The sequence below is a fragment of the Eublepharis macularius genome, chromosome 7 (genome assembly GCF_028583425.1).
Source record: "Eublepharis macularius isolate TG4126 chromosome 7, MPM_Emac_v1.0, whole genome shotgun sequence".
Classification (NCBI taxonomy): Eukaryota; Metazoa; Chordata; class Lepidosauria; order Squamata; family Eublepharidae; genus Eublepharis; species Eublepharis macularius.
Genome location: NC_072796.1, coordinates 72,790,978 through 72,816,170, shown reverse-complemented (window position 1 = coordinate 72,816,170; position 25,193 = coordinate 72,790,978). Strand labels below are relative to the sequence as shown.

The window sequence follows — 25,193 nt, the reverse complement described above, 5'->3', positions numbered from 1 at the left end:
GACCTTGCCTGCTCGATCTGCCTGCTGTGTCCCAGACCCTGTTCAGTGGACATCTGCAAGGTAAGTCATGGCTCATGCTGAGACCTGTAGACCCAGTAGCCTGAGGCCAGAACACTGGCAAAGAACCTGGACAGCTACTGAAAGATTATTTTTCAGAGTTTTCTGGGGTTGAGGTTCAAAGGAATTTTCAGTGGAATCAGCAAAATAGAAGAATGTTCTTTTTGCTCTTTTTTCCTCACAAATGGCTTGCCTAGGACTGTTCCGCACATATTCCGTGGTTGATGCGGAAGTACTCTTTGGCATTTTTAGTTCAGTGATGAACTCTTTTTCACATGTAAAAATCAAGGCCCAATAAAGTCTAGATTTGAAAACATCTATTTAAAAAGGGCTACCTTGCAACTGCAGGAATTTAGTATTGACTTTTTTCCCAAGTTCAGCAACATAATGCCATGTGTACATAGCATGAACACGGGTGTTACTATATTAAGATAACCAATTATAGCAGCACATTAAAGAAGATATGTTACTTTATGTTTTTACCTGGGTATGGCACACGACCCTTTGTTACGAGCTCTGTTAATAAAATTCCAAATGACCAAACATCAGATTTAATTGTAAACCGACCATACAATGCAGCCTCAGGTGCTGTCCATTTAATTGGGAATTTGGCTCCTAAAAAAAAAGGCGGAAGAAAAACCTTTTAAAATGTTATATATTTACCTTTTAACATGGTGCTGTAAGAAAACTTGTGACTCTCATATTGGAAAGGAGGCTTTCAAGATCTCCTCCCCATCTGTTATAATGTCTTGTTTATATTAATGTAAGAAGAAACTGTTGTTTTTGATAATGGACTGAGTTAGGACAACAACAACAACAACAACAACAACAACATAACATTATATTTATATACCACCCTTCAGGATGACTTAACACCTACTCAGAGCGGTTTACAAAGTATGTTATTAATATCCCTACAACAAACACCCTGTGAGGTGGGTGGGGCTGAAAGAGCTCCTAGAAGCTGTGACTGATCCAAGGTCACCCAGCTGGCTTCAAGTGGAGGAGTGGGGAATCAAACCCGGCTCTCCAGATTAGAGTCCCATGCTCTTAACCACTACACCAAACTGGCTTATGTGTTTTGTTAAAGATATGTACACAATAGTTTCATATCTGATACCTAAATCTAAACAATAAATGTTAACATAGTTTGCTGTAACCAACTGTGAATTTTCTGAGCATATTTTGTAAAATTTATCTATGTTGTTAATGTGTTTCCAGGTCAACAAAAATATCTTTTCCCATTAGTAACCAAATAAATGTTTGTTAGTTTTAAAATTATATATACAGGGCTGGATCCAATGCTTCCAAGGATGGAGCCACTATATTAACTCCCTTTTCCCCAGCAGTCCTGAGAAACTCCTACTGAGGAATCTCTTTAAGAATATGCCATATGGTACATAGGCTATAGCAAGAGACATGACTGAGGAATTGTACTCTCTCACCCATGCACAGGTAGAGTGTGAGTTCACAGAACTTGGTTTGACTGCAAAGGAGGGAGGGTAATTCCTACTGATCCCCCTTCATACTGCAGCCTCCTGTGCCACATGAACGGTCTCCTGACTCTTAGTACCAGCTTTCTGGATGATGTGCAAGAAAGGAGAGTAGATAAAAACAACTCCTGTGAATTTGCTCTATTCACAAAACCTTTATCATCTATTTAGTGTGGCTGGCCCAAGGTCACCCAGCAAGCTTCACAGCAGAGTGGGAATTCGAACCTGGGTCTCCCCAATCCTAGTTCATCATTTTGACCAGTAGCCTTGGGTACAGCCTGATATTTTTGTCTGTGTGTTCTGCACACTGGGGCTCTTTCATGATCCCCAACAACATTTCCCCCCCCCTCCTTTTCTGATGAACATCTAGCCTGAGCAAGAGTACTTGTGAACTTGGAAGATGGTTCATTGGGGACTTCCGGTTTGGGATCCATGAAGGTCTAACGCAGCTCTAAGAGCTGAGCTGTCCGTGCCACTGTTTGGAAGGCTGGAGGGGCGCAAATTGCCCGCAGCCACCTGTTCTCAGGCGGAGAACAGGCGAGAACGCTCGAGAACCTGAGGGTGCATTGATCTCGGGTGAGGGGGGGGTTCTACACAACGAACTCCCACCCACCCTTGAGGTCCCACCCGAAGAAAGGTTGCCAAGATCTCTGCAGTGGCTCTGGAGTCAATTCTGGCATAAGACCTACATGCCCAAGCTTCAGTAAAACAGCAAAGGGGCTGGATTCGATCAGATAACAGAAGCAGCGATTACAACCCAAGAAAAACGCTAGAGGTAGAGATCGCTATCTCTCAGTACAGGACAGATTTTAAAAAGAAATAAGAGGCTAAAGTGGATTTAAGAACTGCAACAGACTAGTTATATAAGGGGGAAGATTCCGGCAAGAAAAAAATTGAAAAAGTAACTTTGCAAGGAGAAGTTAGCGCGGAAACTGGATTATTGTTTACATACCTGTGGCGGGGAAGAGATAGTGGACTGTGTGAAAGCTTAAAACTCGTGAGAACTGCTGTGTTACGAAGAGGAACAGGAAGTACGTCAGAACTATAAAGAGACGGGAGAGAAGGGCCCTTCTCTTGAGCGCCGGAAGTAGGGCGACGCCATTTTGAAAGAGGGCAACTGGCGACTTCAATGAAAACGGAAGTAGGCCATCTTTAAAGAAGGTAAGGGCAAGCGCTTCAGCACAAAACCATAGAGAAAAAACGCCCGACATTTTGGACAGTTTAAAATAGCGTCTGACAAAAACAAACTGTAATTGGACTTTTAAAGACAAAAGAAAGTATTAAAATAACGTCACGGAGTTAAGGAAAAGGGCAGACTCGTGGGAGCTAAGCAGAGCTAGCCCCACGATGTCGAAGAAAGAGTGGCAAACTACGATGGAAAATTTGGATAAAAAAGTTTCAGAGGGAAATAAAGAGCTTAAGGACATGATGCTAGAGATGGCGAAAGAATTAAAAGACTTTAAAGAGACGCTTAAATTGGAGATGGCAGAACTGACAAAAGGTATGGATAAAATACAAAATGACCTACAAGCTACACAGCAGAGAGTCAACGCAGTAGAGGAAACGGTGGAAACTTTAACAGACGTGCAAAAGACTGAAATGAGAGGAATGAGAGACAGAATGGCCGTTGCAGAATGTAAACAGATGGAAAAGCAACTTAGATTTCGTGCGATCCCAGAAGTAGAGGGAAAATCAGCCCAAGACCAGATTACAGAAATTCTGGCAGAATACCTGGGGAAAGAAGAGGAAGAGATTGCAGCTTTCTTGGACGTGGTGTATAGAATCAATTCCAGATTTGCAGCTCAGAGGAAGTTACCAAGAGATATGATTGTTCAATTTACGACTAGAAACACAAGAGAACTAATTGTGAGCAAGCAGTTTCAAGATCCATTAGAAGTCGATGGAAAAGTGGTGAGAGTCATGAAAGAGTTGCCCAGATCGGTGCTATTCGAGCGGAAGAAGTATAGAGAACTGGTTCAGATGTTAAAGGAGCTGAAAATTAGATATAGATGGGAAATACCAGAAGGACTGATATTTGAGTTTGGTGGAGTCAGAAAGAGCATCAGATCTGGCCATGAGATGGAGACTTTTATTAGGGAAAATGAAAAGGAATTACTAAAAACTATAAGAAAGTGATCATGGAGTGTAAAGTTATATCTTGGAATGTTAATGGACTAAATTCACCTTGTAAATGTAAAGCTACTTTCCACTGGCTATCAAAACAAAAATGCAATTGTCTGCAAGAGACACATATTAGAAAGCAAGACCAAAAATATTTGAAATTTGTTAAATTGGGAAAAGAATTCATTGCCGCCTCTAAAAAGAAAAAGAGGGGAGTTGTATTGTACATAAAAGATGAATTGCAGCCCAGACTAGTTTTAAAAGATGCAGAAGCCAGATACTTAGCAGTGGAAATTATTTGGAACTTTAAGAAAATACTGATGATTGGGATTTACGCACCCAATGGTGCAAAAGAAATTTTTTTCAAGGATTTAGAGAAACAACTTGACGAACTGACCTATGATCACATAATCTTGGCGGGTTACTTCAATGGAGTTACAAACCTGGAAGAGGATAAGCAGTCTAAAGCTGCTCACAAAAAAAGAGGACTATTACCAGAGGCATTCTTTCTGCTTAAGGAACAAGAAAGTTTAGAAGATGTGTGGAGGAGACAATACCCTAAAAATAGACAATACACATTTTACTCTGCAAGACATTTTACACTATCAAGAATATAGATATCTGGGCCTCTAAAGATATGGACCAGAGAGGCGGAGATAATGCCAAAGACAGGCTCAGATCATAATCTAATCATGTGGAGATTTGGGAAAATAATAAAAGAAAAGGATGGAGAATAAATGAGGACTTGCTACAAATAGAAGAAAATATTGCGTTGCTGCGAAGGGAGACCAAATTTTTCATACAATATAACCTGAACAAAGAAGTGCCGACCAATAAAGTATGGGATACTTATAAAGCGGTGATAAGAGGCATACTAATGGACTTGAATGCAAGAACTAGGAGGAAAAAGGAGGAAAAGAGATCTGAAATTTTGGATAAAATAAAAGCCAAAGAGATACAACTCAGGATATTAAAATTTTGCAGGAACAATTTTGCAGGAACAATTGACAGCAATGGACAACAAAGAATTAGAGTGGAATTTAAAGAGGATGAATCAGAGGTTGTTTGAAGGTGCAAATAAACCTGGGAAATATCTGGCGTGACAATTAAAAAAAAGGAAGGAGAAGAAAACTATAACCAAAATCTTAGAAGATGATAAGGTGTTAATGGACCAAGTGGCTATTAGTAGAGCCTTTTTCAAGTTTTATGCAAAACTGTATCAAAAAAAAGAAGTGAGTAAAGATTCAATAGCGGAATATCTAGAGAAGATGGGAATTCCGACAATTCCTGAAAAATGGAAAGAGAAATTAAACAAGGAAGTGACGGAAGAAGAAATAAAGGAAGCAATACAATCAACGAAAATAGGAAAGGCGCCAGGACCAGATGGATTAACGGCAAAGTTTTATAAAGTGATGGCTAATGAACTGGCGCCTTTCCTAAAAGAGGCAATGAATGGAGTGATGCAAGATCAAAGGATCCCAGATTCATGGAATGAAGCCAATATATCGCTGATTCCGAAGGAAGGTCAAGATTTGACCAATGTTAAAAATTACAGACCAATCTCATTGCTGAATAATGACTATAAAATATTTGCAAAGGTGTTGGCAGAGAGATTGAAAGGATGGATGTCGGAATTAATTGCTGAAGAACAGGCGGGATTTTTACCTAACAGACAAATTAAAGACAATTTGAGGACAGTGATAAACGCTATTGAATACTATGATAAGCACTGTGACAGAGAAGTTGGTTTTTTCTTTGTAGACGCGGAAAAAGCATTTTACAATTTGAACTAGGACTTTATGTTTGCTACCATGGAAAAGCTGCAAATGGGAGAAAAGTTCATCCAAGCGGTCAAGGAAATTTATAGAGACCAGAGTGCAGCAATCATAGTGAACGAGGACTTGACAAAAAAATGAAAATTAATAAAGGAACTAGACAGGGTTGCCCTTTGTCTCCATTGTTGTTCATTTTGATTTTGGAAATATTGATGATCCAAATACGTGAGGACGACACAATCCGAGGTATGAAAATAAAAGAGTTTTCCTACAAGGTCAGAGCTTTTGCGGATGATATAATGTTAATAGTAGAGGATCCAATTGAAAATATGCCAAAGGTAATAGAGAAAATAAAAGTGTTTGGAGATCTGGCTGGATTTTATGTGAACAAAAAGAAGTCAAAGATTTTATGCAAGAACATGACCAAACAGAAACAGCAAGAGTTAATGGAGATAACAGACTGTGAGGTGACTACTAAAGTAAAATATCTTGGCATAGAACTGACGGCGAAAAATATAGATTTGTTCAAAAATAACGATGAGAAATTGTGGATACAAATAGAGAGAGACTTAATAAAATGGAACAAACTGAATTTATCATGGCTGGGAAAAATTGCAGCAGTTAAAATGAATGTCTTACCACGTGTGATGTTCTTGTTGCAAACTATACCAATTATCCGAGACTCCAAACAATTTGATAAATGGCAAAGGAAAATCTCAGACTTTGTGTGGGCAGGCAAGAAACCATGAGTGAAAATGAAGGTTCTACAAGATGCTAAAGAAAGAGGAGGCTTGCAACTGCCCAACATAAGGCTGTACCATGAGGCAGTATGTCTTGTATGGCTGAAAGATTGGATAACGTTAAAAAATCGCAAGTTGCTGGCCCTGGAGGGACATAAAAAAATATTTGGATGGCATGCATATATGTGGTATGATAAAGTAAAAGCGGACTCCATGTTTTTGCATCACTATATTCGGAGAAGCCTCTTCACAGTCTGGAAGAAATATAAGGTGTATGTGGAAGATGGAATTCCTTCATGGGTGGTTCCATATGAAGTAATAGATCCGAGAACTGTTGATAACGAACAGCAATGCCTAACTTACAAGGAGACTACACAAATACAATATTCAAAGCTGAGAATAAAGACAGAAGAATTGTCTCCTTGTTATGGATGCTTTCAGTATAGACAGATCAGAGATCTTTACAAAGCGGACTGCTTGAGAGGAGGTATAAGACTGGAAAATTCGGAGTTAGAGGAAGTGATATTACAAGAGGGCAAGAAAGAAATATTTAAGATTTACAAATTACTCTTAAAATGGTTTACAGTGGACGAAACAGTAAAAGTCCAGATGGTGAAGTGCGCAATAAATTTTCATAAAGAAATAACAATGGAGGCATGGGAGTACCTATGGAAAAATACAGTGAAGATTTCAACTTGTACGAACATTAAAGAAAATGTGTACAAAATGATTTACAGATGGTATTTAACACCAAAGAAAATTGCGCTAGGCAATACCAATATGTCAGACAAATGCTGGAAATGTAAAAAGCATGAAGGATCATTATATCATATGTGGTGGACATGTGAAGTAGCCAAACAGTACTGGGGTGAAATAATTGATGCAATTAATGAGATTTTACAAATACAAATAAATAAGAACCCAGAACTGTTGTTACTGAATTTGGGAATGGAGGCAGTTCCAGTGCAGTATAGAACATTGTTATTTTATATGAATGCAGCGGCAAAACTTTTGTACGCGCAGAAATGGAAGACACAAGAAATATCAACTGTAGAAGACTGGATTTATAAATTGCTGTACATGGCGGAAATGGACAAATTGACAAGGAAACTTAAAGATCTTGACCTAGGACAATATATTGTTGACTGGGGGAAATTGAAACAATTTTTGGAAAAAAAATGGGATGTAAAAGGAGAACTGTGGCAGTTTGAAAAATTTTAAAAGAATAATGTTGTAAGGGGAAGAGAGAAGGGATCTTACCACTTAGGGGGAATGTAACTATAATCTAAGCAAATATAATATTTTAGGGAATTTTACATTGAACATATGGGACAACGAAAATGGTTAAATAGATATATTAATGAGGTATACAGTGTGCAGTATATAGTATAAAACAATAAGGTAGCGAATTGGACATTATATTACAATTTATTATGTGGTTGGGCTATATTGGGTTGTGTGCTGTGCTACATTGGTGGCATAGCATACAATCTAAGGCTTGTGATATATACTATACTGATAGTATATTTGATGGAATATATATTTAAGAGAAGAGAAATAGAAAATGCCTAAAGTAAGAGATACTGAGAACCTGGTTATACCATACTGTTGTGTTATATGGATATGATATATATTATACTGATAGTATGCTTGATAGAGTTTATGTAAAAAAAAATAAGAATGTGCTTAGAATAAGAGATATTATGATCTAGAGGCAGTCATAAAATATAAATGAATTAGATTTAAGCAATAAGAAGGGTTAAGGGTTAGAAAGCTGTTGGAAGTCAATAGGGAGGGGGGAGGAAAAGGGTGGGGGGATAGAGCAGGGGGAATAATGAGATTAGATGTGTTAAATTTGGGGGGAATTTTTTTTCTTTTGTTTATTGTCTCACCAATAAAATTTTATTTAAAAAAAAAGGAAGATGGTTCATTGTTTTATTTATTTTTATTGACTTCATACTCTGTCTTTCTCCCCAGTTGCAACCAAAAGCAATTTATATGATTATCCTCTTCTTCATTTTATTCTCTTTTTTTTAAGTTTTTTATTTTTCAATATCTAACATACAAAACTACAATAACAGTAACTACAAAAGACTACAATAGCACAAGGGAAGGAAAAGAAGGGAGAAAAAAGAGAAGGGGAAGGGGGGGGGGAAAGGGAAGGTAGCCTACAAACACTAAACACTACACTTCAATGCTTTCCCTTCATACTACCATAATAAGAAAATAGCTTAATAAAGTAGTGACGGAGTGGTTGATCATACAAATTACAAATTACAGTTCAAGTTAAATCTTTTTCCCTCCCCTGGGCCTCGGACGCAATTCTCTCTGAGCAGCTACCGCCGCAGCGCTCGTTGCCTCCCCCCTCCCTTCAGGCTTCGGATCCTCTTCTTTTTGCTTGGTGTCTGGTCCAAATTCTGGATTTTTTTCCACAAAATCCCTTAGCTGATCTTCCGAATTAATCTTGTAAGCTTGATCTTTATAACTAAATCCGATTCCTTCCGGGAGTAGCCATTTGTACTTTATGTCACGTTCCCTCAAAAGAGCTGCCAACTTCTTGTACTTAAATCTTCTCTTCCAAACTAAAAATGGAACGTCCTTCAATATCTTGACTTTATTTCCCAGAAAGTCCAACTCCACATTGTAAGAATTATATAGGATACTGTCCCGGACCCTCCTAGTTGAAAACTCAATAACAATCTCACGAGGCAGCTGCCGCTTCATTGCATATTTTGAAGATGCCCGACGGACTCCCAAAATGGCGCTTTTCACTTCTTCTTTAGTTGCCCTCGCGGGTGTCGCTAAAAGTTCCGAAGCGAGATCCCACAAATCCTCGTTTTCCTCCTCTTTAACGTTCTGGAGACGCAAAATGGTCTGTGTTCGCTCCACTTGCAGTCCAATCAGCTGGTTTTCCACCAGCTTCAGCTCCCTGTTCGTTGCTCTCATAAGTGACGCACTTTCCCGGGCAGACTTCTCTGCCCCCCCCCGCTGCTTCTTTAATGGCTTTCACATCGCTTTCAATTAAGCCCACCCTTTGATCTGTTTCATTCAGCTTGTCAACAAAGGGTTTTATGGCTTCCATAACCGCTTTTTTAACCAGTTCCTCAAGTGTCTCGCCCCTCTGCAAGGCTGCCGTAACTGACTTGCCAAGAGCAGGGCTCTGCTTTTTCGCTGCCATTTTAGGGGGGGGGGAAACCGCCAGTCTTCCGAGACTCTACGAGGGGGGAAAAATCCGAGTCTTCTAACCTTCAGTAACAGAAGGGATTCGCTTACTTGCAGGCTTTCGCCTAATCCTGTTCCTTGCCGTTTTCCATGGCCCGGCAGCACACTAGGTGCCGCGCTCGTCTGCCGGCCTCCATAGGGACAAACGGGCAATTTACCCCCTGCCTCGATCTGTCAGAGGGCTCTTCCCGCTGCGCCCCGTACTCAGACTCCTTGCCTGAGAGTCTGGGGGCTAACCTTTGCAGATCAGCCGCCTAGCCAGGCGGCTCGGCCGCTTCTTCCTGGACCTGCCAAGAAGAGCGTCCGACATGGCCGCAAAAACGAAACCGAATCTTCTTCATTTTATTCTCATAACAACCTTTCAAGGTAGGTTAGGCTGACGTTGTATGATGGCCCAGGGTCACCCAGCAAGCTTCCATGGCAGAGTGAGGATTTGAACCTGGGCCTCCCAGACCTTAGTCCATCACTCTACCCAGTATACCACACTGGCTCTCGATTAACACATAAATCTACATACATACATAAAACCTGTCATGATAGAATCCTTTCTGGCTATACTACTTCATACTGCAAGTAGAGAATTGCCTGTTTTGATGTTTCCCAAAGGGGGGAAAAATCAAGCCTAGGCTACAGCATTTCTACTACAAGGAAGTTTTTTTTCATATAAAGGAAATATTTACATCTAGGATAACACATTTAAAAAGCAGCAGCCCACCTATAGTCTGAACTAGCACACATCAGAAGCTTTATTTCAATGGCTGAAGATACAACTTGAATCTGAGATGCTATTTCTCTATCAGTAGGGTTGCCATTCCATTCGGCATGCTGCTTTATAAGGAAACGTTGAGTGCATGATAATGGTATACTGTAGCTTTTGAATTGTTATAGAAGACCTTTCAAATGACTTATCCAGGAACAATTTCATTTTTAAAGGAAAAAAGATTTACCCTTAGGAACATTTGTTAGATGATGTGTTAAGGGGAAATAAACAACAACAACCAAGAATTTATGAAATAATGAATGATTTAGGTGCTTCAATTCATACATAAATTATATATAGACACCAAGAACACAAAGTTGAAAATATAAGACTAGTAAACAGCTTGTGGGGAATCTATTTAAAAGTCTTAGAAATCTGACTCTTTAAAGACACATTACATATGTCATTTAAGTTCCAAAGCTTGATGAAGTAATGAACACTTTTACAAAATGAGTTTCAGTTTCTATTACTCAGAACTGTAGTAAATTAAATAATGACGGATAACACACACACATCCCTCTAAAGAAATTAAAATATCAGAAATAAAATTATTAACATTTTTAGGTTGATAAAGAATTCTGATGTGGTACTGAATATTAAAGTGCAATAAAGGTATCAGATTTACCTTGTCTGGCAGTATACTCATTGTCTTCTATTAACCTAGCTAAACCAAAGTCTGCAATTTTGCACACCAGGTTGTCTCCCACAAGGATGTTAGCAGCTCGAAGGTCCCTATGGATGTAGTTCATTCTTTCAATGTACGCCATGCCATCTGCAATCTGTTTTTAAAGAAAAAGAACGTATATTACCAAAAGAGTTCACCAAATACTTTACTAACTGTGCCATCATAAATCTGCTTAGAACAGCTTTGGTTCTGTTGCTTAGCTACATAACTTACACTTTGAAAACAAAAGTCTGATACTAGATATTTCACTTTGGATTTAATAGTATATATTCTGTTTAAACAGAGGCAGCAATTGCTATTTTTCAAACTTTAAAAAAAATCAGTAGAAGATGAAAAACTATACATTAGTTAGATGGTTATTTTCTGCTGTGCCTACATATTACCCAATTCTAGTACAGTATACACCAAGACTATTTTCAGCAAGTACCTGAGCAGCCATATCCACCAGCTGCGGAAGCTTTAAATATTTCCCTTCTCCTTCTTTAAGAAAGTCTAGTAAGCTACCTGCAAAAAGACATTAATGTCATGATTTAGGCTTAGCTTGAACTGTTTAACATCAAATATCATATCAAAAGGAATTTAACATAAAGGACTACATTCAGAAATGTTCTTTCTGCTTCAGAATCTCTTCCAATAAATAGTCTTTCAAAAACAAAATAATATCTCTATATTCAACCTGAATAATTAAACACAATTTTACATGGTTTTCCACTTCAAAATATTTTTTGTATTGCTGTTGCCACCAACACATTTCAAAAATGAAATTTTGATAGAATCAACATGAAAGACATAGACAAAGCAATACAACGCTATTTACTCTTTCACCTTAAGAATTTGCAACAACTATAATTTAACAGTTGAAGATGGGGTGCCAAAACGAGAGCTTCTACTGCTTCATGAAACAATTCTACATCAGATATGCATTATAAGTACAATGTATACATATGGTTGTACAATGTACATATGGTTGGGATGGATTACTAGGATTACTAGGATATGTACAAAAGCAGTTACTACATCTTTAATAAACAAGGAAATAAAGGGATTTAAAACAGTCCCAATTGCTACTACATGTCTGAATGCATAAGCTTTCAGTATCTTTTTCATATGCTCACTCTCTCGTGTGTACACTGTGGAGGCGGGCATGAACCGAAATACAAACCGAAGTTCATCACGAACCTGGCCGCTTCGTGGTTCACAAACCAGCGCTTTGTGGGAGCTCATTCCTCATGAACCATGATAAATTTTAGCTCACAGCATGAGAAGGGAGCACAAAAGCCTGAAGCGTGTTTCAGGTTTCTTCATACATACAACACGAAACATTGGCTCTCATTTCAAATACTATTATTACTTAATATTTATTTTATGTATAAATAGTATTTATTTAGGAGATTTTTATGCTGCCTCTCCAAAGTCCAGTGCTGCAATGTCACTGTCCTAAACACCTGCCAGCTGGTTCCTGGATGTTTTCACTAATGAATTCCAAGCAGAATTAGTAAAATTGTGGCAAGAATGAAAAATGGAATATGACTGCCTTATCAGCAAATTATCTGTGACAAAAAAAATCATACAGGTACTTTGAAGAATCTGTTCAGATAAGAAATTTACAGCTCAATTCTAAACAGTTACACCTTTCTACATACATTGATGTCAATGGATTTAGAATACTTGAGATTGCAGTTGCATAATCTATTATACCTAAATGAGCAATCACAAACTAAACAAATGTGACAAAAATATTAACTTTTCTACATATCTTTGATGGCCACACAATAAGGAACATGTACCTTTCGTCATGAATTCAGTGACTATGTAGATTGGCTCCTCAGATACAACTGCATAAAGTGGAACAAGTTTATCATGTCTTAATTTCTTCATGATTTGAGCTTCTTGTAGGAACGCTTCTGGCATCATTGTACCAGGCTTTAGTGTTTTGATTGCTACTTTTGTGGTTCCATTCCATGTTCCTTGAGAAACATAGTATTACATTATTAGTTACAGTATTTATTTACCTTATTTACAGTCCATCTTTCTTACTGAAATTCAGGGATATGAAACAGTGCAGTTAAATGGCATAAGACAGCCAATGAACAATGTAATAGGGCTAGGATTACAGAATTAGAGAAAAATGCAAACAACAAACTATCTAAGGCAAGGTATACTATAAACAATATAGGAAGTGGATTACAAGATACAACCTTAGTCAAAGGTCTACCAATTGCTATCTAAAATGCTCCTTTCCTCCTTTTAAAATTCGAAGAATTATAACAATACATTTTCCACATCATATGAGCCCATGAATGTATCTATTCTGATTGGCAGCAGGTCTCCCAGCCTCAAGCAAATGTTCTTCCCAGCCCTGCTCCTTTATTAACTGGAAATGCCAAGGATGGATACCAGGATCTCATGCACGTAAAATATGTTTTCTAATACTGAATTATGACCTCTCCAGTTGGGTACACTTACCCATCCATACTTCACCAAAGCATCCTTGGCCCAGCTTCACTTCAAGCCGTAAGGATTCTCTAGGAATTTCCCAGGCATCTTTTGCTAAACCCTGTGTCTGAGGTTTTACAGTGGGACACACAGTTGTTAACTTATGACACAGGCCATCAGCATGCTCTGGTAATTAGAAAAAATGTTTTTATTTATTTTAACATGTGTCATTGTGTATAAGGTGTGGTCAAGTCACAGTCAACTTATGCTGACCCAATGGGGTTTTCAAGGCATGAGACAATCAGAGGTTGTTTGTCATTACCTGCCTTTGCATAGCAGTCTCCCATCCAAGTACTAGCCAGGGCTGACCCTTCTTAGCTTCTGAGATATAGAGATCGGGACAGCCTGGGCCATCAAGGTAAGGGATTTTTTTTACAGTCACAAATTTTAAAACAAACAGAAATAATCCATTCAATTTCTTTTATCAACTAAAAGCATGCTTCATAATCTTTTTCATAATCTTTTTAAAACATATATACTTAGAGATACATTCTATTTTCATTTCCACAGCAACATACGAAATTGCAAATTAGAGACCTAAGACCTACCTGTATAGTGTTTGACCAGCTTTTGCAAAGATTCAAATTGTGCTCTCGTTGTTATGTAATATCCACCGTTGTCAAGTTTTCTAATTTTGTAGTGTTTCACATTATCACCTCTAACCTCATCCCAGTCACGTATAGAGAGGGAATAAGCACCTAGAAAAAGAAACAGTTTAAAGTTTTGCTTCTACCAACATATTCTAAATGACTTTTGTATTGTGATGTTTTTTAAAAAGGGACACACATACCTTTTGTGGTTTCACTTTCTCGAACTAAGAAAATACCACGTTGATTTCCAGGATTCAAAAGCAATCTTTCTGCATCTTTCCTCCCCATCTTACCAAAATACCATCTAGAATATTCAAATAAAAATATTCTGTTGCTATACTTTACTCAAAAGAGCAAAGGCAGTGTAATACAAAATAGACTCATATAATTTATGTATTTGTTTATTTAGTTATATTCCACCTTTCTGTTAAAAGAACACCCCAGGTGGCTAACGAACAAGACATCCTATCACAATATACACTAAACCCTATAATAATATAAATATGAAGTCTCATAACAATACATCAATAACTAGCTTGCTACATCACTGTGTCTAAAATCAGGTCCAATGGGGCTTTCACTGTGGCAGGGAATAAGCTTTTAAGACTCAAAGCTCCCTTCTTCAGGTCTGGAAAACTTGTTTGTCTTTTAACAGGTCACCGGACTCGAATCTAGCACTAAGGTACTAATATATACTAGAATGATATACATCCAAGCGCCCTAATAAATATGTTGCTGCAAAGTCATCTTTGACAAATTATATTTTTAACCCATCTGAAAACTGACCCAGTACATTCAGATGAATTTAATTTCCTTAAAATTCTGTGCAAAATAAAAACAAACCCAGTTGAAAGCACCTAACAGCAGGAAAAACAAGCTCAACATTCTGGACAGTGCCTAAATCACAAGATGCTTCCTATTGTCCTGGCTGCTCCTCTCCTGGCTACAGGCAATGAATCTAGAATTCCTGTGGACCATTCTGAAACACAGACAAAGGCATATGTAGCATGTTCGTGATGACTTAACCTCAAGTTACATTCTTACAACATCTAGTAGATGGTGCTCAATCATACATAAAGTTACAACTGTAGCATCAATCTGTTCCATCAGCTGGTTTAGACAGCCACTTAGAAGTTGGAGAGCTCCTTTTAGGGCTCTTCTTGCTTCCACGCTCCAGGGCAATGTGGAGGATATAGATATTAAAGTTAGAAATAACGAATCAGTGCAGGCATCTAGGATATCTGACCTATGGTATCCAAAAGAATATCCACTAAACACAATGTTTGACGATCTCTTAAGTATATTTCTAGCCCAGAGCATGGTGTATTGTAAGTGCTTAAATACCATTACCTCTGACTATATGCCAGTGATGGTATATTGAATTCTAAAGCTTCGAAGGGAACAGGAGTAATCATGTTGCCAGCTGTACAATTAGAAGGTATGAAAAACCCTTTGCTTGAAACTATAGCATTAGAATCACCAGTATTCCCACAGCTGGCCTTTGAGATTTAAATGCAATTCAAATAGATCAGTCAGCACCACTATACTTGGAACATAAGAACAATGCAAGCCTGTTTACCTCAAAATAGAACCCTGAAAGACAGTGAAAATGGCATAAATGAATGCTTTAGCTCTAAATATCTGAAGACTATGATTAGCTGATAAAGGCTGCAGCAGCAAACACCGGATTTGGAATAAGCTTCCTTTAATTACCATGTAAAATATTTCGAACACCCATATATATTACTGAAAACATGTTTAAATACAATCAATATATGTTAGGAGATTATATGAGTTCCATTTTTTTCTTACAGACGCTTATACTGGTGTCAACCTATAATTTTTTCTGCTTGTATCTATCAGAAAATTCTGGGTAAAACTGCTGATGAGGAATGCAATAATGCCTTACTCTTCTGCTTGAATAGAGTCTGCAGGAGCAACGTAATTGCTTGGGATGTAGCCACTCTTTCCTGTTGCTATAGATCTTGCTTCCCACCAATCTCCCTCCCTGGAAAACAAGAATAGTTAACATTGAATATGAGCAAACATAATTGCAAAGGCATCACATTGTAACTAGTAAAGAGACATTCACAAAAGAATGTCAGTGCTCTGTTCTGCTCTAGAAGGATATCATTTACATTTAGAAGAAGGAATGTTAAAAATTACTGTAATATTTTGAAGTTATTCTAATTCTCAATAAATACATAGGGCTCAACAAACGCGGCATAGAGGCCAAGGGCTTCCCCTGATGTTCTCTCTCCTATTAATCATCCCTTTTCTAAATTTAAGTCACAGACCTCAAAGGAAAAGTGCTCCAACCCCTTAATCATTTTGGTTGTCCTCTTCTATACTTTTCCAGCTCTGCAATATCCTTTTTTAGATACAGTGACCAGGCTGCACACAGTACTCTCAATGAGGACTCAGTATAGATCTATACAGGGCATTACATTATTGGCTGGTTAATTTTCAATTAGCACAGAGTTTGCCTTTTTCACTGCTGCCACACACTGTGCTGACATTTTCATTGAGTTCTCTACTAAACTCCAAGATCTCTTTCCCTCTTACTCTCAGCCAGTTCAAACCCCATCAACATATTGAAAGTTAGGATACAATTAACTTCATTTGCCATGCTATTTCCCACTCACTCAGTTTAAAGAAATCCTCATAGAGCTTATCATGGTATCATCTACCAACTTGGCCACTATATTGCTCACCCTCCCAATTCCATTCCACTATTGAAACTGCAGTGCAAACATAAAGCATGCAGAAGGATCTAGTTAGTTCAAGCCCACTCCTGGGCAAGAAGACTTACGTGTTGTTTATTATTTGGAACCGTTCACCCTTCTTGAATGAAAGATCATCTGTTGTTCTGGCTTCATAATCATATAAGGCCACAAAAACAGTAACACCACCTTAAGAAAAAGAAAGATCTGATAATTATTTTTAAGTATTCTCTTAAATATATTAGACACATGAATCAAATGTACATGAAATCCAAAAAAGCAGTTCATCAGGTTTTTTTCCAGAATTGATATGATCTTGTTTATGGATCTGAACTTTAAAATTTCATCAGACCTAGATTTTAGTGGTCTTGCTAAATGGTAAGAATTTTTGTAAATATTTCCAACTAAAATATTGCTTGGTTTTCCTCATCACTTTAAAGAACAAAATGCAGGCCTTCCATACAGGAAGTCCGTCACAGTATGTGAGAGCTGTTTTTCATACTATATACAAGTTTCTATCATGGGTTGACATCAACACCACATGGCTGAAAACACAAGGTATATATTGTTCCCAAAAGACATGAATTGTGAAGTGTCCTAGATGCATGTTTATTATGTGTGTTCAGAACCCACTGCACTTCAAACATTACAGAAAAAACCCATTTACTCTTAAAGAAAACCATTCTTTGTGTAGCATGAGACCAGCAATTAAAAACTGTTTGCTGCAAAAGAGTGGATCACAAAAATAGTAAAATGTCACATTTTAAAGACTTGGAGATCTATCTACTGAAATATGAATGGAGAGTCCTGCTCTATTATCCTTAATGCAGATATTTTTTAATGTTTCAAAGACAGATCCTACATTTATTTAAATAGTCATAAATGCAGGGATAATGTGATACTATAAACCCATATTGTCTTTGTCCAGAGTGTATGACATATATCCTGATTTTGTTCCCTATGTGTTGTGATACAGTGAGATTGCATCTTTCCACCCTACACATCAGCATACCTGTCCAGTCTCTTAGTTTAGCAGAGGTCTACATGTGGGTGTGACATTTAAACAGGTTGAATACATACATGCATCTAAACAGCGCAAGCAATTTGGCAGATTCAGTCTGGGAAGTTAATTCTACTGGTTAGGTTACTTCACAAAGCATTCTGTGTGTGTATATATACTTTATTCAAATCTTATGTGTATGCATGGATTTCTAGTGGTATCAGAGGTGGGACAGATGAGCTGGTTTTGGGGAGGAGTATAAATCTGGCAGAATTATCATCTGAATTTGGATCTTTCAGCAGATAATTATGAAGCATATATACTTCATATTACACCTGTGTGATCCTAATCCTTATAAATGAAAATAAATACAAATTAAGTTTGAAAATTTGAGTCTGTGTCTATATTTACACGGAATGAATCTTACTAAAGAAAACCTCTTTAGCTTCAGCAGATAGCTCAGTTTGGAAAGGTAAAGACTCCTAATTCAGCAGTAGGTAACCCTGGCATGAATGCTGACTACTTTGCTCAGCAGACATGGGTGATTCTATGCTCATGTGGCCAAGTACAATTCTTGTTTCTCTCCTCATCCTCTGTTTTATTTGTGGATGAGCCAGCATCTTCAAACTTTTTTGGCACCCAGACCCAAAAGGATGTCTTCTTTCATTCTAGCACATGCAAAGCCTGCTCTTCTATGATTCAGCCCAAACCCTATGCTTCCCCACATTCTTTATCAAGTTATTTTAACTGGGAAAACATGGCACCTGTGTTAGTAGATTACTACTAATCAGGGCTTTTTTTTCTGGGAAAAGAGTTGGTGGATCTCTCTATTATCACATGTGCACATGTGTGCCGCCAGAAACACACGATGGTATCACTTCTGGGAGCTTGTGGTGGCTCACGCTGCTGGGCTCTTCGCCTGGCTCCACCGGGGGTGGCAGTGGCAGTTGTCCCCCTGGTGCTCCTCCTCCTCCCCCTCGGCAGGTGCCTCCACCAGCAACACCGTGAAGTTGGTGGGCAGGACAGGGGCCCTTTCCCTGCAGAGCAGCTGAGGGGGAAGCACCCCGCTGAGTTGCTCCTTCGTTGCTGCCTCTCTCACCCCTTGCTTAGTGCAGTGGCGGCGGTGGGAAGAGCAACAGGAGGGCGGCTTTTACTTCCTTTCTTCTCCCCCCCAGCCTGCCTCTCAGCCAGCCAGGTGACAGTGGTGCCTCAGGAAGGAAGGTAAAGAAAGGGAAGAAAAAAAGACATGGACAGAGAAAGGGAGGGAGGAAAAGAAAGAAGGAAGCAAGGAAAGAAAGAGAAAGGGAGGGAGGGAGCGAGGGAGGAAGGGAAAGGCCGAGGAAGAGTATGGCTGTGTATACTGCTGCATGGGCACTAGGGGCAGGGTCACCAGTCACGTGATCTTTTTTTAAGAGGTGACAGATCTCAGATCCAGGGAGATCCTGCTGAAAAAAAGCCCTGCTGCTAATGAAAGAAAGCATAATAGCGTATGGTACTGTGAAGTTCTCTTTGTAACTATTTCCCCCCTAAATATTACTTACTTCATGGTTGTGTATACAGTTGCATCTCATACAGAAACTAGTGTTCAAGGCACCTCATTTATTCACAGGCCAGATTTTATACTGGGAATGCTGATAGTAACTTTTGAAAACTAAGCAAATCTATGAACAAAATTAACAAAACATAACAAAACCTTTATTTCTAAAAATCTGTGGCCTTAATATGTTACAATTTAGTATTCAGTATTGGTATTAGGTCATCTGTATACTTGCAACATCCAAACACAGTGATTTTAAATATCGCTGACATGTGATCTTATGATTATAAGCATTCATTCCTATTAGTTTGGAAAAATCGACCCATCAAAATAACATGAATCCAAAGCATCATATCATTATACCATGGAAGCCTTGGACTTGTGCTTGTCAAACAGCTGCCCCGAGGAGCATTTTGAAAGCAGTTTGTAATATGGCATAGAGATTCAAAGGGGGGAAAAAACCCCTCTCTGAGCGTGCTTTAGGCATGTCTATAGTAGCTCTTTGGATTCCAGTCATCATTATTTAGATTTTTTTTTATCACTTCTCATCCCAAGTTCTACAAAACAAAAACAAATCATGATCTGTATAAGAAGATGAAATCACACTAATGTTAGGATTAAACAGAAAACCAAATGGCAAATATTATAGGATAATTTACGAGTACATTTCATCAAGTCTCAGAAATAAACTCATAATGTGAATTATAACTTTCAGTAAAGGTGGACAAGAACAAAGATAAAAACCAATAGTGCCATGGTTGTTGTGGGTTTTCCGGGCTGTATTGCCGTGGTCTTGGCATTGTAGTTCCTGACGTTTCGCCAGCAGCTGTGGCTGGCATCTTCAGAGGTGTAGCACCAAAAGACAGAGATCTCTCAGTGTCACAGTGTGGAAAAGATGTTGGCAGATCATTAGTATCTACTCAGGAGGGGTGGGGTTGAGCCGAGTCATCCTGTAAGAGTTTCCCAGGGTGTGGAATGCTAATGGCGGGAGGCTTCACTGTATCCTGAGGAGGTTCTTTTGCATATGGATTGGGACTTGATGTGCTAATCTTCTCTGCAGGGCTATTGTTGAGTATAGAGTGTTTTGTTAGCCTGGTGTTTTTCAGAACTGGAAACCATGCTCTGTTCATTCTTAAGGTTTCTTCTTTCCTGTTGAAGTTTTGCTTATGCTTGTGAATTTCAATGGCTTCCCTGTGCAGTCTGACAAAGTAGTTGGAAGTGTTGTCCAGTATTTTGGTGTCCTGGAATAAGATACTGTGCCCTGTTTGAGTTAGGCTATGTTCAGCCACTGCTGGCGAAACGTCAGGAACTACAATGCCAAGACCACGGCAATACAGCCCGGAAAACCCACAACAACCATCGTTCTCCGGCCGTGAAAGCCTTCGACAATACATCAATAGTGCCATGTTTGTTAAAATGGATTGTAATGTGAAATTTAATTGATTTTTCTACAGATGGTTGCTCTATAGCTTCTCTTTAAAATTCACCACTTCAGCATAAAGTTGCCAAACAGACATATTTTAATATTGCAGATAACGCAGAAGGCTTATGTTTTGTTTTAAAATGCTACTCAATTCATTTCAAGAAAGAGTTCAAACCGCAAACATCATCTCAACAGAAGATGCTTGCTGTAAATTGTACCCAAACTGCCAAAAACACAAGATAAAAAACTTTCTATAGAAACAAGCCAACTCTTTTCCATTTTCGTTGTTTCCAAGGATATCAGCACACTTCTAAGCAGAGTTACACCTTTCAAAATCTACTGAAATGATTGGTCTTAGAATGATGTGATTCTGCTTAGGAAGGCACTATATGCATGTTAGTAACATTTCAAAGTTATATATATACTACAAATAATCATTTAATGCTGTAGCTATGCTAGGGCACATCGACCGAGCCTTCAAATGCTTGACATCAATTCAGCTTAAAAGAAAGCAAGTTTCTGTGCAATCCTGAGGGGTGGTGGTGGAAAGTTTCTGTGTAATCCTGAGGAGGGGGGAGTGGAAAGCGCACAGGAAGATAACTAAGGCTTATGCAGGCATAAATGGCACTTATGTGGACGTAGCCCCCTCTCCGCTGGTGGCCACCCGAGGTGCATTACTGCTGCCGGGGTGCTGCCGGTGGGCATGCTTGGTGGCCAGACAGAGGTGGAAGTGTGGCACAAGTTCCCGTGTTGGTGCCAGAGGGGTGGGGCAGGGGGTGGGCTGCAAGTTAGTTGGCTTCCCAAAATGCCCCAGGCCTGGGAACGTTCCCTGCAGTGGTGGCAAGTTATGCCAAGGAAAAAAGAGACATAGCCCATAGGCACCCATTGAATGGAAAAACTCGGGCCACCCGTCCGGTGCCTAGCTCTGCCCATGTGGTCCAACAGGGCACAGGATGGCAACTACCACAGGGACTAATCTGCGTGTGCTTCTGGGGTGGGCGAGCCCCCCTCCCCATGCCCAACTAACTGTCCAGGTACACTACATAACCTCCAGCTGTGTTGTTCATGAACTCAGGTAAGTGGGAAGGGGGCCAGAGGCTCTACCGGGCAGCCCTCTGCCATTGGGACTTTGCGCACAAGGTGGGAGGGTGGGTACTCACAGTGGTGGGTCATGAGTGCACTGGGGGGACTTACAAGGAAAATTGGGAACACTTTGCACTTGCTCAAGGGAAGAAGAGCCAAGTCCAGAATGTCTGACTAACACCAACCACCCATGTCCCCTTGCAGGTTATCTTGCTCTGGAGTCCTAGCTTGGGAAGGGGAAAGGGAGCACTGACAGGTAAGAAGGAGCCACCCTGGCTCGCTGATTTGTGCCAGCCCCCCCCCCACTTGAATCCTCCCGAACGCCAGCCTCTGCAGGGGTGGTGGTGGTGGCAGTGCCTGCTGGCCATGGAGGCAGTTGCCCAGGAAACAGTTCTTGACGCAGCCATGGGGGGGGACAGCTACCCATTTGGGGGCTCTGTTTAGACTCCGTCTGCTGGGGCCCCTTGTGGCAGAGGAGGAAGTGTGGCTGCAGGTCGGGTTGACTAGGTGTTCGTATCTCCCTGTTGCTGGAGAGTGCTCAGCCCCTTGACTTTCTCCCTTGCAGAATAAGACCATCCCAATGCAGAGCGCTTTCTCATCAGAGGGTCATGCAACATCTGGTTGTGAACTGCACCTGTGACACTGGAGCTGCCGTTGCTGCTACTCCCAACCATGGACACCCTCCCAGAACGTAGCAGACTGGGCTTGGCCTTGGCCCTGGACCAGGCTGGTTCACTTGCAACACGTGTGTCTGTTTCCCTTGCAGGCAGGTCTCAACCCATCTGGCAAATACCTTCATTTTCCCATATGTGGCTTGGCTTGCTCCATACTGCAATGGTGGTGTCATTATGAGGAAGTCTTCTCAGCTATGTGCAAAAATGTCCCATTTTCAGCTAACAAGTACACCTTGGTCCCCATATGTGCTAAACTTACGCTATCTAGGAGGATTGCACATCCATTAGCTATTCTGGGATCCACTAGAGCTTTTGTTTTCAGGAAGAAAGTTACAAATGATATCACCCCCTCTAGTAAAGGTGTCTTGAGTAGACATAGAAATTAGCTTTGCAGCTAACGTGGGAGCAGCACAAACATTCTGGAACACATGTTCACTCTTCCATTTTGACAGGAGTAGTTTCAGCATATTCTGAACTTCCCAGATATGTAGAAAAAATATTACTGCATTTTAATAGGGAAATAAAAGTCTTCCTGATGAAGGAACACCATACATGGGAACTGTCAGTTAAAACAGGTAAAAAAATCCCTGATGGTGCTTAAAGTAAGGGGGGTGGGGAGGAAAGATACTCTGTCAGACATAGCAGGAAAGAAGGAGGGGTAACTTCCCTTCCATCACTGTACTGCTCAAGTTGAGGGCTGAAAAAGTCTCGCTCTGCAGATCTAAAATACCACTTTTCTCAGGAATATTAGGACTGCATAGCGTGTTGCTCATTCTGTCCTAAATAAGGTGAAAAGGGCAGTATCACTTTCCTATGCTGTATAGCTCAGGCTGGAATCAGACTCCGTATCTCCCTCCCAACAGAACTCAGCATGCTGCACTCTGCAAGCTGAAGTCTGCCATCCATCCTGCCCCAATCCCCCCTCTCTATAATCCCTTCCCCCATAAACACTCCAGGGAAGAAGGGACAGAGCCCCATGTGAGTTCTTGTGGGCAACTGCATTTAAAATTTGCAATTGCATTTGAAATAATATGTTGTGTGGATGTAAAAGAAATTTTACAGACAGTTTAGTTTGGTATTTTCTAATACGTCTATCTTGGTATTGCTGACTAAGAATGATGACTGCTGACTCCTTAATGCTCTCTATTTCTATAAATAATAAAACTGCACTACTTTTAGAACTGTAAGTAAAAATATGTTGTTATCTGAAAAGCAGTATTAGATGTGGGGTCAGCTTAAGGAGTGAGGGTAAGGGCAGGGGCCACAAAGACATGGAGATCATTGGTAGAGATAAAAAGGCCACAACTGTATTGCTTACAGCTTACAGGAGTCTTGGTGCTGAATGGGGCATGGATCCAACGACTGGCTGACCCAACTGCCAGCCGATGACCCCCTCATCGGCTGAGGGGGGCACCGTGGGATGACAGCAAATGAGATTCCACCTGGGAGTATGCCTCTGTGTGGTTCCCTGTCACCTGGGAGTGAGCGTGCTCTGACAGCTCCTGAGCTGGACATGTCCCTGTCCTGCATCACCTCCAAGATCCCTTAAGCGGATCCTCAGCTACGAGGAAACAGTGGACGAAGGGCATGTTTACCTCTAGAAGGATCCATGCCCAATGCCAAAACCACCAAGTTTTGATGAAATATAAATAGTTACCAGAGATAACCGTTCCAAAAGAGATCCAAAGAGCACCTCCCTGCGAAGCACACACACCCTAATCTGAACGAAGGGTAGGCTGGGTGGGATGCTGGCTGCAAACAACTGCATGTGGAGGCCGGGCAGCTCCCTCTAATAAGCCAGCCCAGCGAATCTGACTGAAGACTCCTCAGCTCAGGTCTACTGGCCAGGCCTGCCCCCTGGGTCCAGCCAGCCCGTTTCCAATTGGCTGGCCAGGCAGTTTGAACCCATTGGCTCCTGTGCAGTCACACAGGGCCTCTAGGAGTTGCCCAGGCCTGGATGATGCCACAGCAGCCCTGGCCCTATGCTCTGCACCCAGCAGCCTGCAAATCAGCCCCAGGTGAGTCAGGAGGCCAAGGCTTTCAATAATTTTCCCATCATAACAAGATTTCAAGTACAAAGTCATGAAGTAATTAAATAATTAAGTAACATTTACATTTGAAATAAAGCTCACCTGTTAAACCACTAGGATATGGACATGGCACAGCTGGGAATGAGGATGATGCTCCTCCAAAAGGTGTCATACCAGATGGCCCACCAAAAGGAGTCACAGAATGGCTGTTCAAATTAACTGATGATGATCCCTTTATTGCAGGTGTCTGGTTTGCTTGAGTTGAATCTGATCCATAATGGCTGATGTGGGGGGCAAGGGGTTCTGGACTGTTCTCAGTTCTGTATTTCATAGTAGGACTTTTATCTTCTTTACTTTTAATGCACCCCATGATCTTTTCTGTTGGAAAAAGGCAGATATCACTGTGTGCTGGTATTAAAATAAGATATTATTGCTCCTGTAATTAAAGATACCTTTGAAATAAACTGGAAATCTAATTTTTTAAGTTAGATAAAACTAACTTTTAATGCCATAATTACAATAAAATTTCTGTCTACTGAATTATAATAGGTGCATTCAGCAGGTCAAACACATCATAACTTTTAAGTTGAGGGTGAAGGGGCTTGAGTATTAAAAATCCCCTCAGTCTCAACCTTAGTAATTATTAACCTCATCTTCAGCACACTATGAAATGGCCTTCACTGATGGCTTTGAGGACAACAGTACAAGTTTTGCTCAGAGGTAAATTAATTTTTTTTTTATCTTAATACACCAAAAATTAGACTATTTTTAATTACCATTCTAA

At 40.0% G+C, this 25,193-nt stretch overlaps 1 protein-coding gene across 1 annotated transcript in view; it reads right to left on the bottom strand.

The window, feature by feature from the left end:
• The window catches only part of YES1 (YES proto-oncogene 1, Src family tyrosine kinase), a 69,383-nt gene that overhangs the window by 3,774 nt on the left and 40,416 nt on the right, over positions 1-25,193 (bottom strand). The window contains exons 2-11 of the mRNA XM_054984674.1: positions 24,512-24,787; positions 16,752-16,851; positions 15,849-15,947; positions 14,140-14,243; positions 13,898-14,047; positions 13,320-13,475; positions 12,641-12,820; positions 11,281-11,357; positions 10,794-10,947; positions 541-672 (exon numbers count right to left, since the gene is read on the bottom strand). Coding sequence (XP_054840649.1) covers positions 541-672; positions 10,794-10,947; positions 11,281-11,357; positions 12,641-12,820; positions 13,320-13,475; positions 13,898-14,047; positions 14,140-14,243; positions 15,849-15,947; positions 16,752-16,851; positions 24,512-24,779 — 1,420 coding nt within the window. The 5' untranslated portion in view covers positions 24,780-24,787. The remainder of the gene's footprint in view (positions 1-540; positions 673-10,793; positions 10,948-11,280; positions 11,358-12,640; positions 12,821-13,319; positions 13,476-13,897; positions 14,048-14,139; positions 14,244-15,848; positions 15,948-16,751; positions 16,852-24,511; positions 24,788-25,193) is intronic.